Below are 14,559 nucleotides of genomic sequence, written 5' to 3' on the forward strand. Positions count from 1 at the left end.
GAAGCCATTTTTCTAGCTGTGGGAAGCTATAGTGGACGTAGATTTTGCCAGCAAATGCTGCCAAATAGAAACAGACTGAAAGGTAATGGGAAGGGGTGGAAGTAGGGGATGCTAAATAACAGAGACAAGTCAGAACAAATAGTCTGAGGCCCAGAAAATACACTATCACACACAACCAGGGGGCTAAGAGTGGAGGAAGAAATATTGACATCTTTGGTATAGAAATGATACAGTCAAAAGTAATAAAGAATGTTTTAACATAGAGAAAAAAAATAGCCACAAAACTAGAAATTTTTAAGCTGGAAAATGCAATGACCCTAAAGAAAGTACATACAAAAACAATTCACAGAAAGGGCTCCAGGCCAGCTAGCAAGACATCATCAGAAAGTCTTCAACAGGAGTTCAGAAGACCAAAAAAAAAAAAAAAAAAATGGAGTTTTTCAACTGTTGGATGATAATGTCTTCAGTTCTATTCTGAAATATCTAGTGTCAGGTTAGTTAAGGGGCCACTCTCCTCAAAAAGGGAAAGCAGAGATGAACAGCCTCTCAGTAACCAGGGGCAGGAGCTGGCCCCCTGAGGGTTATATGTTGCTTTGGGACAAGTTGTCCAAACTGTTCTGTGCCTGAGTTACCTAACCCATAAAATGCAAGGCTAGTCCACTGTGAGTATACAGTAGCACTTGCTGCCCAGGAAGCGCAGTGGTTCTGAGGAAGTCAAGGAACTGCATTTACAAAGAAGCAAAACAGGAGTGAGTCAGGCAGGGACTAGCTGGGCTGAAGATGACCCTGGAGATCCATTAATTAAAATCTCTATTTGGGGCATAGTTGAAATTATCTTAACAAATGGAGGGACTGAATTTAAAGAAGTACTTAATTTAACATATGGCTATTTACAGTTCTTAACATTATAAGTTTTATTTCAATATTATAATATGTCATTTTACAACAGTGAGCTATAAAGATATAAGTAGAGATCTCTTATTATTTGTTTCAGTGATCATAGATTTTAGTTCTCTAAATGACGAAGTGAGGTATATAGTTCTCTTGTCCCAGAAATCATACGCTTTTTAGCCGGTTACCTCATTGGTCATCCTTTTAATCTCTAGTGAGCTGTCTCCATCCCTGCAGAGACTTCTGATGCCCATTTTGAGACAGCTCTTCATGTTGGTCCTGCCTGCTTGTAATGGCTGGACATCTTTGTGTGACACTATACAGGTAAAAAAGGTTGAAGAAATAAAAGGATGAAAATCTGGCTGAACACTGTCAAAACACATGTACAATTATTATTTAATAAAAGCGGATTTTTCTAATTGAAGATTATAAAAAAAAAATTCCTCAAATGCACCAGAGTCGAGTCAGAAATTTGCTTTTCTCAGCAAACTTCCAGGTAAAATTTACACCCACTCAGGTTTAAGAACAATTAACCTGGAGAACATGCACCTACACTAGAACCAGAGGGACACCAAGGTATTTATTTCTTCCGATTGCCTAGAATTGTAGAAGAAAGTAGGCAGCTGCATCATGGCTCCCTGACTGGCTGTTGGCCCAGAGCATCTTGACTTAGTTTAGTCCTCACACAGACATTTCCCAATTAAAAGGATGCCCCAAAGGCTACCAGTAGTGACACTGAATGCTCTACCACAGAGCTAGAAAAATATCTAAACATTGTGATATCCAGAGTAGAAGGAAAAAGGTGCACATTTCCTTGTATTTATGGGTTTTGGTTTTATATAAATATATACAAGAATATATAATATATATTTATTAATATAAATAAATAAATATTAATAAATATATAATAATACATAATATAATTAATATATAATAATATCATATATTATATAATTATACATATTATATATCTTTAGATAATAGATTATATATATTATCTATATTATCTGATACAGATTGTATCATATGTATTATAATATATACAGTATTATATATATTATACATATATACATATATACATGTATATATATTGTTTTCATATATATGTATATATATTGTATACATATATACATGTATATATGTATACACAATAAATGTATAATTATATATTATATAATATAATTATATATAATAATATATAATTATATGCATATAGTATGTATTATAATATAATATGTATCATATAATATAATTATATAATATACAATAATATATATAGTATTATATATAATATATTTATTATTATATTATATGATATATTTATTATTTCTGGTCATTATATTTTGTATTATATATTATATTATATTATATTATTAACACTGTATTTATAATACTATAATGTATTATATATGTATGTTATATATTGATATATATTTATATATTATATGTCATATATCATGTATTATATTATATATAATTATATTATATGTATTATATACATATACAATATTGTATATTACAATAATATATACAATAATATATTATACAATAATATATTACAATATACCAGTAATATTGCAATAATATCACAATATTACAATATTGTAATTAATAAATTAATTCTAATTAATTCTTGTATATTATATAATATACCCATAGACAGTATAGTATACAATATAATATATTGTATATTATATTAATAATTATAATTAATATGTTACACTATTATATATTGTCTATACAATATACAATATTGTATATGTATATATACACTATATGATATTATTTTATGTATATTACATAATATATGTATTAATAAAATATATGTAATAATAATATATAATATATATATATCATATTCATGATGAATTCTGAAAGGCCTCTCTTGCAGCATTACGCAAAGGGCTTGTGTGCCTCCCTCTCCCTTGATTTCAGCCTCCACTGACACATACTGTTTCCTTTCACACCTCAGATCCTCAGTTCCTGCAGCATAAGTAAAATTAGAACAGAAAGACAACTATGGTTTTTAGTTTTCATACATTATTCAGTCAAACTTAGAAATTTGTCCTCTCTAAATGGACAGGGAAGCCTGGTGTTCTGCAGTCCATGGGGTTGCAAGAGTCAGACATGACTGAGTGATTGAGTGACTGAACTGAACTGAACTGATCCTCTCTAAAAACTTCAATTTAGTACACAGTTCTAGTTGTATAGGAGAGTTCTTCAACTGCCTGAAGAATTGACAAGTCTATTTGAAGCCATTACTCAAGGTTAAGAATGATTCCTCTCATTTATGAGTGACTATAAGTCGTCCCCTCGCCTCATCTGCCCAAATATTGACTTCTCCACATCAGGAAGAGAGCTTGTGAAGTAGAAAACAAAACATTCCAATTGTATACAATTTTTGACTGTTAAGAGATGACAAGCAATGTCTGGTGTTCACACACTGAAAGCTCATTTTTTAACCTGAATTACATGGAACAAGAAGATTCTCTCTTATCGTTCCTACACACCATAGCTTTTTTACTGTTTGCTAATTAGAAAGAAAAGAAATTTATTTCTCCACAAGTTGATAAGTATTGGTTTAACATTTGAAGGATTGTATATAATGTGTGTGCATATATACTCCAAATCAGCAGAGAAGTAGGCAGAACAGGGACTTGAAATGTCTAGTACACATTTGAAAAAATCCTGAATCTCCCTTATCAGTAATCTGAGAAACACAAATTTGGAAAACTGAACTCTAGTTTTTTGTTTTTCCATTAGATTTGCAAAGATTGAACTCTCCGTAGCAGGGATCGGGGAGCAGGCATGGGGCATAGTATTGTCACATTATTTGTGGACAGCCGTAATCTATGCTTATAGCTTGATTCATCTCGAGCTGTCCTTGATGCATTTCATGATGATTTTTGTGTTGTTCTTGTTGTCTGCAGAACTATTCTCTCCTTGACATGAGGCCACCACCACCTGTAACAGTTACTCTAAACAATTCCGCGTACTGGCAGGAATTAGAAGATACCTGTGTCTATGAGTGTTTGGATGGCAAAGACTGTCAGAGTTTCTTCTGCTGCTATGAAGAATGCAAATCAGGATCTTGGAGAAAAGGACATATTCACATAGACATCTTGGAACTGGACTCTTATTCACGGATCTTTTTCCCTACATCATTCCTGCTCTTCAACTTGGTTTATTGGGTGGGATACCTCTATCTCTAACTCTTCTTCCAGGTGATAAGTGAAGAGCGTTAGGTTCCCCTCTACACTTTCACCGTCCCCAGACCAGTAGTGACTAACTGGAGTAGCAAGGAAAGACACATCTCAGTTTATCTGAAATACATTACTTTGGAGCCGTGTAGGAGTATGTGGCAAATATGTCTATTACGTATTTCAAACCCACAGATACATGCGTGTGCACACACAAGTTAACTGAGTGTTAAAGTGATCTTCTTGCTAATCCTTTGCTGAATCTGTAGCTTGGTGATATTTATAAATGTGTTTTGGATATTGGAAGCAGTTCCCAATTTTCTTTTGTGAAGAAATCTGTGAAACGTACAAGCAAATATCTGAGAAGCTCTCTCAGACTCCACCCTTTCTGTGTTTTTACTTGGGCCCTCGGCGGCACTGGCGCCCAGTTGCGCAGGGTCCCTGGTGCCTGACACTCAGGCCACTGGTAGTCTGAGATCAAGAGTGAACTGCAGTGAGTTACCACCCAGTTTCCTCCCTCTGTGGCCTCTTTGCTCTGTCACCACCTTCACTGGTGGGTGTGCTTTAATCTAATAACCTCACCCTAAGTTTGGAAAGGTTATATCTGTTTCATCCATAAGTTTTCAGTTGAGGCAACAGTCTGATTTTCAGAATTCTCATGTTGCTGAATTCAAAGATGTTTACTATCTCTGAACATCATAAGTTCAACATTTTATCCTAAGAATTGTGTTTTACTAGACCAAGAGGCAACCCCAGAGTATACTCTATTATAGGTTCAACGATTCTCTTTACCTTGCAAAGAAAGGTACATAGCATTCACAAGCTTTGGTTTTGAAATTGTTTTCCAGAGTGTGAAAGAAATATAGATAGAATTTGTACAAATTTTTCTTAGTGAATATTAACTTTCAAGTCAAATCAATTTTAGATGCAAAACAATGGGTCATGGCTATCATCAATGATATATTTTGATGAAAAAATTATTTTATATTTTGGAATAAGGGTAGGTAGCAAGATTCTAAAGGAAAAGAAACCTTGAAATTATTACTGTTTTGATATTTTTATAACACAAAGCAAACTTGCTTATTGATGTTAGTTCTTTGTTACAACTGGATGCTAGTATGTATTTCACAAGACTCTTCAGAAGCTTTCCACCATAGATAGGGGGAAGAAAAGTCCTACCATTAATTTAACAGATGCTTTGCCATTATTAAATTTTTGGTACTAACTCTGCTTCTCATCTTTATCACATAGAAAATTGAATTTGTTTTATGGAAACCATATAATTTTATTTTAATTATGTATTATGCATACTATTATTATTCAGGAAAAAAGGTAAAACATTATGCAGGAAAAGTATATAAAAGTGCTTTTTCATATAATTTGATGAATGCAGACCAGACGCAGAAGACATGGGAGTGGAAAAGACCAGAAGAGTTGAAATTAGATGAGTCAATTTTTACGAACATCAAGTGAATGCAAATATGTTGGTCTTTATCACCCAATTTTCAAGGAAAAGTCTATATAATGTGAGACATTGAGTTACTTCCTGTCAACTCCTTCCATGCCTTTTGATTTGATTCTTACTACATAGGCCACAAACCAATTGGTTTTTATTTTGGAAGTCCAATTTAAAACACAAAAAACAGTAAGTATTTGTGGAGAAACAGGTTGAATCTATTAGCTCAACAGAAATTTCTGTGCTATTGGAGACTTGTGCCTACTAGCAGTCTCATCCTATCTCTCAGGCATCAACCTCCCACTCACTCAACAACAGGGAGGGGTTCTGGAGGTGCCCTGGCTGCATCCCACCAGAGGAACTAAACACCCAGGGAGAGAATCCCAAGGTTCTTCTTCAAACACAATTCTCAACTTTGTAGCAATATGAAAATTTCAATTCATTATTTCTTTTTTAAAAAAGCTCTGGAAGGAGCTGAATTTTTCAGCAAAATTCTTGGGAGGAAAACAGCCTAAAAGCATTTTATCACATATATGAAGTCCAACTTTACCTTTGAATTTTTTTACTGAGGCCTCTTGTTTCAAGGCCATTCAATAATTGAGCATCATTGGCAACTCTTATGAAATTATAAGTATAGGATCATCTGTGTTTTCTGAATCCAACCAATCTCTTCCTCCCAGTATCAGTCATTCTGCTGATCTAAACACACTAGTTTATGGTTCCTTTTCCGTGAAACAGAACATTCATCTCAAGACAGTGTAACAGATCACAGAGCCTAAACTGGATTTCTGCACATCTATCCACTACGGGATCTTACTAAGAAGAACGAAAGCATTCCCTGAGAACACACCAATGCCTGCTTCTCTGCAGCTTGCCCATTTAAGTCCTCCATATTGATCCCAGCTCCACAGATAAACCATTTCAGTCTGCAATAAGGGAAATTGGCATGTACCTCACACAGGTGCAGAGCTCAGGGCCATGCTTTTAAGTAGGTATGAGTTTACTTTATGGAAGAAGGAAGAGGATGGGCACTGGGATAGTGTGAGGGGGATGTATCACTCTTTAACTGAAGGACTCTCTTTCACCGGTATGCTTGGTTAGTAGCGTATGTATGGTGAGCATTGTACAAGACTGTTCACAGATACTACATCCTTACAGCTCCACCCAGATTGCTTTGCATGTAGAACAGAGAGTGATGTTTGGTGGCTAGATGGCAGCTGTAGGGAAGCTGAGTGACATGTATTCCAAAAGTGCTACTGTGTTCCTCACTTTTAGAACCACTAAATTAAGGAGATGACTGTTCCACATTTTGACAAAAATATCTAACCACCACAGCTCATACTGACAACTGTGACTGTCTCTAATAAGCTGCATCTAGACTGGCCAGAGGAAAAAAGAAATTACACATCAATGGAATTAGAGCAAAATGCATCTTCAGATCTTAGAAGGTTTCAGTTTCTGCAAAGTCTGAATACCACAGGCCAGAACAGAGACTGTCATATACATGACTGAGAAGGACAATATAGCTATAACTTACTCTGGACCCAGTCAATACTGTCCCTAATTTACCCAGCATATGCCTTAAAGTAACACATAAATCTTAAATTACATATATCATTTAGATTTTTCATTTCCTGCCAGATTTTATTTATCATTTATGAATGGTGAAGACAAGATTTCTTTATGTGACCAACAGTTTTATCCTTAATTGTATTATCAGATCAGTTAAAAACTCAATTTTTGTGGACTCTTTAATTGAAGAAATGTCTTTCCTTTATGACAAAGCATTTTCAGGCTACATATGAGAAATCAGGGCCAATCTAAAAGTCAGTGACATTAGTGCTTGTGATAGGATGTGAGTGTTCACTTAGACCCTTCACACCAAGTCTTTTTACCTGGTCACAGCTTGCTGTAGTAAAATGTGTAGACAGATTTTTTTTTTGTTCCTCCACAAAATATCACACTCTGGAAGCAAGAGTGGTAATTGATAACCCTATTTTGCATTGGTGGATACTTGCCACAACAGGGCATTCTTTATTAAAAGGGCTAAGACTCAAAACAAATACAAACCTCATTTTTATCACTTTTATCTTGGCTGCCAATAACTGAAAACTTTCTGTGATTTCCTTTGAAGACTTGAAGGACTCTAACTAGTCTCCATGCCATTATACTTGCTATACCAAATCAGTGCTCTCAAAATACAAACATTTTTAATTCTCTCCATGATCTTGCTACTGTCTGAAGTGTTCTGAAATTTATACATATATATGAAATTTAATCCTCAATTTCTGTAAAAAAGACAAAATGTGAATGATGAGATAAGGATAATCTGATGCAAATGCACACTGAAATATTTACTATTAGACTTCAGAACACCATCACATTTTAAAATATTCAGAAAGATGTCTGTAAATAAGAAAGAAAGAATCAGATGGTAAACACACTGTAATACAAAACTCAAAACTTTCTGTTGAAGTCCACTTCAAATTTCCCAAAACTGAGGTAGTGTGTAATCTGTACATTTTCCCCCTCAAATTTGCCTGTAGAAAACCTTCAGATTCACGCAACTTAACAGTACTGCCACAGTCTATAATCATATCCAAAGAACCAAAAGTAAAAGTTCAGGCTAAATCACCCCTTCTCAAATTCTTTGTTAACTTACCTTTTATGGTAAAAACATATTTCTATCATTAAGGGGATAAAACACCATAAAAGACAGAGATAAGAGTTGCGATAATAGGTAAACAACTTGGCCAGTCATATCTATGGAAAATAAAACTTTGGCTTTTAAAATAAAATATCTGGTAATCTTTGAAGAGCAGCCATTAGACAGTCCCACTCCTTCTTTTACAATTTATTCTGATTAAAATTTAGCAACTCCAGGAGATAAACCTAGTCTAGTTCTATTTAGATCAAAAGAGAATGTTTCCTGCTTGCTTTTCAAAATGTCTAGTTAAATGATGCTTTGGTTTTTAATGTTGTCAATGAAGCATCTTAAATCTCATTACTCTGCTCACAGAAAAACCAAAGTTTAGACTGGTTTATATCAGTCCCAAGAAAGTAGTACATTTACTAACAAGTCTTCAATGTTTTGAGTTAACTAAGCCAGTTTTTAAAATTGTATTATACAGGAACATGAGCTAGAAAATAATTAGGTAGGTAAAACACAGGAGCATGCTCCCGATGCACATGTACACTCACACATAGAGCAACAGATTTGAATGTACCATTCAGCTAATGAGAGGGAACTGTAAAGTTGTTTTGCTTGAATTATTCAGATCATCACTTACCTCTACCACCTTGGATTTTTGGTTTTGTTTTTTGTTTGTTGGGTTTTTTTTTTTTTTTTTTTGCATTTATAAGCACAACATAACATTTTCTCAGCCCAGTGGACTGTTCTACAATGTGAGGATGATAGTGGTTTCTGCAGGGAAGGATGGTCTTCTCTAACTGCTGAACAGCTTAAACTGTGCAGGTTGGAAAGTACTGTGAAGATTGATTGCCAGTAATGAAATCCCCCAGACTGAGAAGGTGACTGTTGTATTTTCTGCTTTTCTAGTTCTTTGAGATTCCTTATTTTTCCCAATAACCACTTTTCCACAAAAAGTATTAAAGCTCCTATTTTCCATTAAAAAGCAGAAGAACTCAATGCCAGACTGATTTTCAGGAGCAAATGATGAGCCCTTTAATTTGGTTCTTGTTTATTACAGCAGATTTTGTTTTAATTGGCTATTTGTTTACAAAAGGAAGGATTTGGGGTGTCAGCTTTGTCAACTGACAGGTGAAAGCCACTCAATACACAGAGCAGCACTTCAGTCACTTTGTTGAGATTAGAATACCTCATCACCCTAACTAGCTGTGGCAGTGCCAGTCAATGCATCCACCAATCAGCTAACCTGCCCCATTCCCTGATTTCAAGCACTGGTTAGGGCAGGGTGACCCTAGAAGCTACAGAGAGTTTAAAGAAAACAGAAAAACTTCATTCTGAAGTGACTTTCAATGTAATTAAATGATATATATTGACAGAAAGCTCATTTAACTTACTGACCAAATTTTTAAGTTGGCAGCTGAATATGATAGAATTTTAGAAGAAGTAAATTATGCTGCATTATCATTATCATCATCATCACCACTATCATAACCATCATCACCTCCACCTCCACCACCATCATCATCATTATCATCATCATCTACGAATCCTTTTCCAGGTTCCACGCTAGTGCTGGCTTCTGAGGTGGTGCTTGTGGTAAGGAACCTGCCAGCCAATGCAGGAGATGTAAGAGATATGAGTTTGACCCTGGGGTCAGGAAGATCCTCTCGAGAAGGAAATAGCAACCCACTCCAGTATTCTTGCCTGGAAATTTCCATGGACAGAGGAACCTGGTGGGGTACAGTTCATGAGTCACAAAGAGTCAGACATGACTGAACACAAACACACACACACACACACACACACGCACACACTTACTAGTGCTTTGGGGCTTCCTGGGTTTCTCAGTTGTAAAGAATCTGCCTGTCAGTGCAGGAGACACAAGACACAGGTTTGATCTCTGAATCAGGAAGATCCCCTTGGAATAGGAAATGTCAACCCACTCCAGTATTCTTGCCTGGAGAATTCCATGGACAGAGGAGCCTGGTGGGCTACAGTCCATGGGTCACAAAGAGTCGGACACTGCAGAGCATGCATGCACGCATCCTAGTGCTTAACTAGTCATACAACGTGAAAGTTTAACATCTTTTCCAAACTAAAACAAAATTAGAACTTAAAAAGAGAAAATAAAAAGTTTGATTTGTTTAAATATTAAATACGCAGTTCAAATATTTGCTTTCCTAAAAAAAGTGCTTTCCAGAACTGTATTTTGCCACAGAGGTCCTGTTTGTCTACCCCGTCTCAATCAGAATTTGAAATTATTCCTTAGGAGAATATTCCACCTAATTGTTTTTCGGTGGCTTGTGGGTTTGTGGTTTTGTTTCTTATATTGTCTTGGTTTGGTTTTGTTGTTTTTATGGTGCTTGACGTTTTTTATTCCTTTTCAAGAAAGTTAACATTTAAGTTGGCTAAGAATGATCTATCATTTTTCCCTAAAATGAATGCCTCTGTATACACTTCAGATTTTTGTTAGCCCCAACGGACAGTCAATATGCTTCTTATTATATAATTTGGGTCTAACCTTTGACTCTTTCTAATATATCTTGAGATTTTTACTTTTGGATAGAAATAGACACATGTAAAACATATTAGTGAAATTTACAGTATTTATTATTATATTAGCTGTTTAGACTTATTCTATGAAAACATTTAAAAGGAAACTTTCGATCATTCTTGACCTTCAGAATGACTAATTTTGTGCTAGTGAACAATGTTTACAAGCATATGTTTGTGCAACTACATGACACGTGTTTCCTTATAAGCAGCTCCTGAACTAAGTGAGAGATTCATTCCTCATGAATGAATTCTCTGTGGAAAGTTCTTAAAGAGCAACAATTTTCAGGGATTAGACCTGGATTGTTTTGTGAGGCGTAAGGGGCCATCTTGTGTTTACATGCAGTGATGTGTGTATTTATATCCTTACGTACAGTGATAAAACTAGTACAACTTATGAGCGTGTGTATTACTCTACCTACCACCCTAAACATAGCTGAAACAAATCAAAAGGAGGCTTCTCAAGCTTTTTCTTTTTATGGAAAAAAAAGAAAGAAACAGATAGGAGAACTATCTTTTTATTTCCTCAAAATGTGGGGCCACAGTTTTTCTTTAAAAAGAAAATCAAGCTTAAATAACTGATCAGAAATTGTTTTGAAGTCCAAATGAGGCTGCCTTCTACTGAGAGTAGACCATCACATTTTCACTAGGGCACACTTAAGTTATTTCTTGGTCACTTGTGCATACTGGTCTATTTTAACTGATAAGGCAAAAGTAGTTCTTCAAGACATAGGTGGCAAATAGCCTCTGTAACACTTGTTTAGGACACAGATTTCATGTATATTGTGAGAAAGTACCAGGTTTAGTGTGAACTGTGCAATGTGTAAGAGTTAACCATAATGTGTAGTCGTCTCTTTTTGAAACTTGTGTAAAGGAAAACCGTCAGGTGCCCTAGGAGATGCTCCAGGCAGAAAGGCAGAGAAGATTTGCATATCTGCTCTCTGCCTGGAGGGAATCCTTCCTGCCTGTGAATTCATCTCCTCCAAGTGGGAGAGAGGAGAAGGATTTCAGAATCTGAGGGTTTCTTGGAATCTGCCTTGAGCACTCAGTGTAGAGGCTCAGTGTGGAGACCTGGTCCTGAGAGGTGACCTGCCCTGGCCAAATGTGTGCTCTGGTCCCTTTCCAGGCAAGTGAGTTGAGAGCCAAACCAGGGTCCCTGCCTTCAAGTGGCACCAACAGCCCCTGCTCTACTGTCATCCCATGAGGGCCTGAAGGCTCTGGCTCTGGGTCCGAGGTCCTGCCATCCTCCTCCTCTCTGTCAAGGATGTGACTCCCTGCTAGTTGTGCGGCTCGTGATTTCCTAGAGAAAAGTGGGCACACTTGTGTCCTACGTGCCTTGGCAACGCGGGCAGCACTGAGACATGGGAGGCACTATACCTTGCTTCGCCAGTCTGGTCCCACTGTGCCCTGCTCGGGGTGGGCTAGGCTGCCCTCTGTATTTGTATTTGGATTCCTATGTTTGTACTTCTAATACAAATAAATGCACATGTTGTCAGAAATATTTGAGCCAAGAGTAGGTATCTTTCTTGTTTTGAATGGCCAAACAGGAGGCTGGGAAAAGGCATGGGCTTTCAGGTCCACATGGGTGGGGGGCCTTCCCACCGGCTGGAGTATAACATCAACTGCCCCTCTTGGAGGTTCACTCTTCTGCTAACCCTACCCAGAGGCAGATTCTGCAAATGTTAAGAAAGAGGGGGGAGGTTATAATGACCTGTGACCTATGATCAAAGTATGTGCCATTCTCCACTCTTGATGAAGCCCAGAAACAGAGACTCCCCTGCAAGCCCAAACAACACACCCACCCCTGCCCATGGAGAGCTTGAAATCCCACTCTAGCCAAACAAGGAGGCAAGTGCCAGTCTCCAGGGCCTCACCTACAGTTCAGGTGTGCTTAAATAGTATGAGCAGGGTTCTGGGTTTCTGTCCCTCCACTATCCATGAACGTGAAAGGGAGAACTGATTACTCTTAAAGTCTGAATAGCCTCTCTGTGAGAAAGTGCTGCAGCCCCAAACCTAGCTTAGCAAACATAATCACAAACCAATGGCCACCACTGAGGATGGACAGGCTTTACACTCCACTTTGGTCAATTTGAACTGAGCACATTTTACTGAAAACAAGCATCAGTTCTCCTAGCTCACCTATTATGACTTCAGTAAGACAGCCCAGCCTGCTCCTAGATGGATACTCCACTGGAAGAATGGAGTGAGGGCAGTTATGAGACATTTTCTTCTGTCTCTGCCAGCTTCCACTTCTTCTCCAAGACTTAGCACAGGCTTCTGAACCTGACATTAGGTTTTCAGATGTCAGCTGGATGGGTCAGAAGTATCTAGTTTGGTATTTCCAGCAATTACTTTTGGATTACTTCAATCTATGTTTGAATGATGGTGAACATTTCATTTTTATTAATCCCTCCCTCTTACCAGAATTGTCAAGTTGTCCCTGGTCTGTGACCAGTTCTACAGGCCTCTTCATAGATAGATTACAATCACAGCTGTCTTTTATGCAGGACTGTGTGCTAAGAACTTTGCATATGATGAATCATTCAGTCCTTCTAGAACCCTGTGAAGGAGGTACTGTTGTTATCACCTTTATACTGATAAGAAAGCTGAGGCTTTCCCAATGTTAAAGACCTAGGAAAATGCAGAAAAAGAGTTCAAGTGCTGGAAATATGACTTAAAGTACTTCAGAACTTCTGTGCTTAAATGTTACACTCTGCAACTAGTGTCTTGAAAACTTGGACATTATGGAGTGAATTTCTGAGAACTTTTGTTTACTAAGGCCAAAATTTACTTTTTAATTAATTTAAACATGTTTTTGTTTGGAAAGGAATTTTTTTTTCAAAAGGGCACAGGGAATGTAAATTGGTACAATCACTCTGGAGAACAGTATGTAGGTTCCTTGAGAAAATAAAATAGTTTCACATGATCCAGCAATCACACTTCTGGACAAATATCTGTAGAAAAACATGGATCAAAAGGATACGAAAAATAAAAGGATACATGCACCCCAATGTTCACTGTAGCACTGTTTGCAATAACCAAGAGATGGCAGCAACCTAAATGTTCATCAACAGGTGAATGGATAAAGATGTGGTGCATATATGCAACAGAATATTAGCCAACCATTAAAAAGAAAAAACTAATGCCATTTGCAGCAATATGGATGGACCTAGAGATTATCATGGGCTTTCCTGATGGCTCAGTGGTGAAGAATTCGCCTACAATGCAGAAGATAGTGGATTCAGTTCCTGAGTTGGGAAGATCCTGTGGAGATGGAAATAGCAACCTACTCCAGTACACTTGCCTGAAAAATCCCATGGAAAGAGGAGCCTGGCAGGCTACAATCCAAGGGGGTCATGAAAAAGTTGGACACACTTTAGCGACTAAACAACATCAACAAAGAGTAGTAAGCCAACTAATTAAGTAAGCCAGACAAAGACAAATAATCATGTGTTATCACTTATATGTGGAATCTGAAAAAAAATAAGTGAACTTATTTATAAAGCAAAGACTCATGGAGAATGAACTTATGATTAGCAGGGAAAAGGGTGGACTGAAGGGAAAGAGTGGGAGTTTGGAATTGACATGTACACACTACTATATTTAAAATTGATAGCCAATAAGAACCTGCTGTATAGCACAAGGAACTCTGCACAATATTCTGTAATAACTTAAACAGGAAAAGAATTTGAAAGATAATAGATTCATATATATGTAAAAATACTAATAATTTTTAAATAAAATTTAAGAAAAATAAAAGGGCATCTAAAGAATGTGCTAAAATGGTACAATGAGGTCAGCATTATTTA

At 36.7% G+C, this 14,559-nt stretch overlaps 1 protein-coding gene across 1 annotated transcript in view; it reads left to right on the forward strand.

The window, feature by feature from the left end:
- GABRG3 (gamma-aminobutyric acid type A receptor subunit gamma3) overlaps positions 1-12,249 on the forward strand; it is an 833,483-nt gene extending 821,234 nt beyond the window's left edge. The window contains exon 10 of the mRNA XM_027956997.3: positions 3,822-12,249. Coding sequence (XP_027812798.3) covers positions 3,822-4,103 — 282 coding nt within the window. The 3' untranslated portion in view covers positions 4,104-12,249. The remainder of the gene's footprint in view (positions 1-3,821) is intronic.
- The last annotated feature ends 2,310 nt before the right edge of the window (positions 12,250-14,559 follow it).

Source organism: Ovis aries, chromosome 18, assembly GCF_016772045.2.
Source record: "Ovis aries strain OAR_USU_Benz2616 breed Rambouillet chromosome 18, ARS-UI_Ramb_v3.0, whole genome shotgun sequence".
Taxonomy (NCBI): Eukaryota; Metazoa; Chordata; class Mammalia; order Artiodactyla; family Bovidae; genus Ovis; species Ovis aries.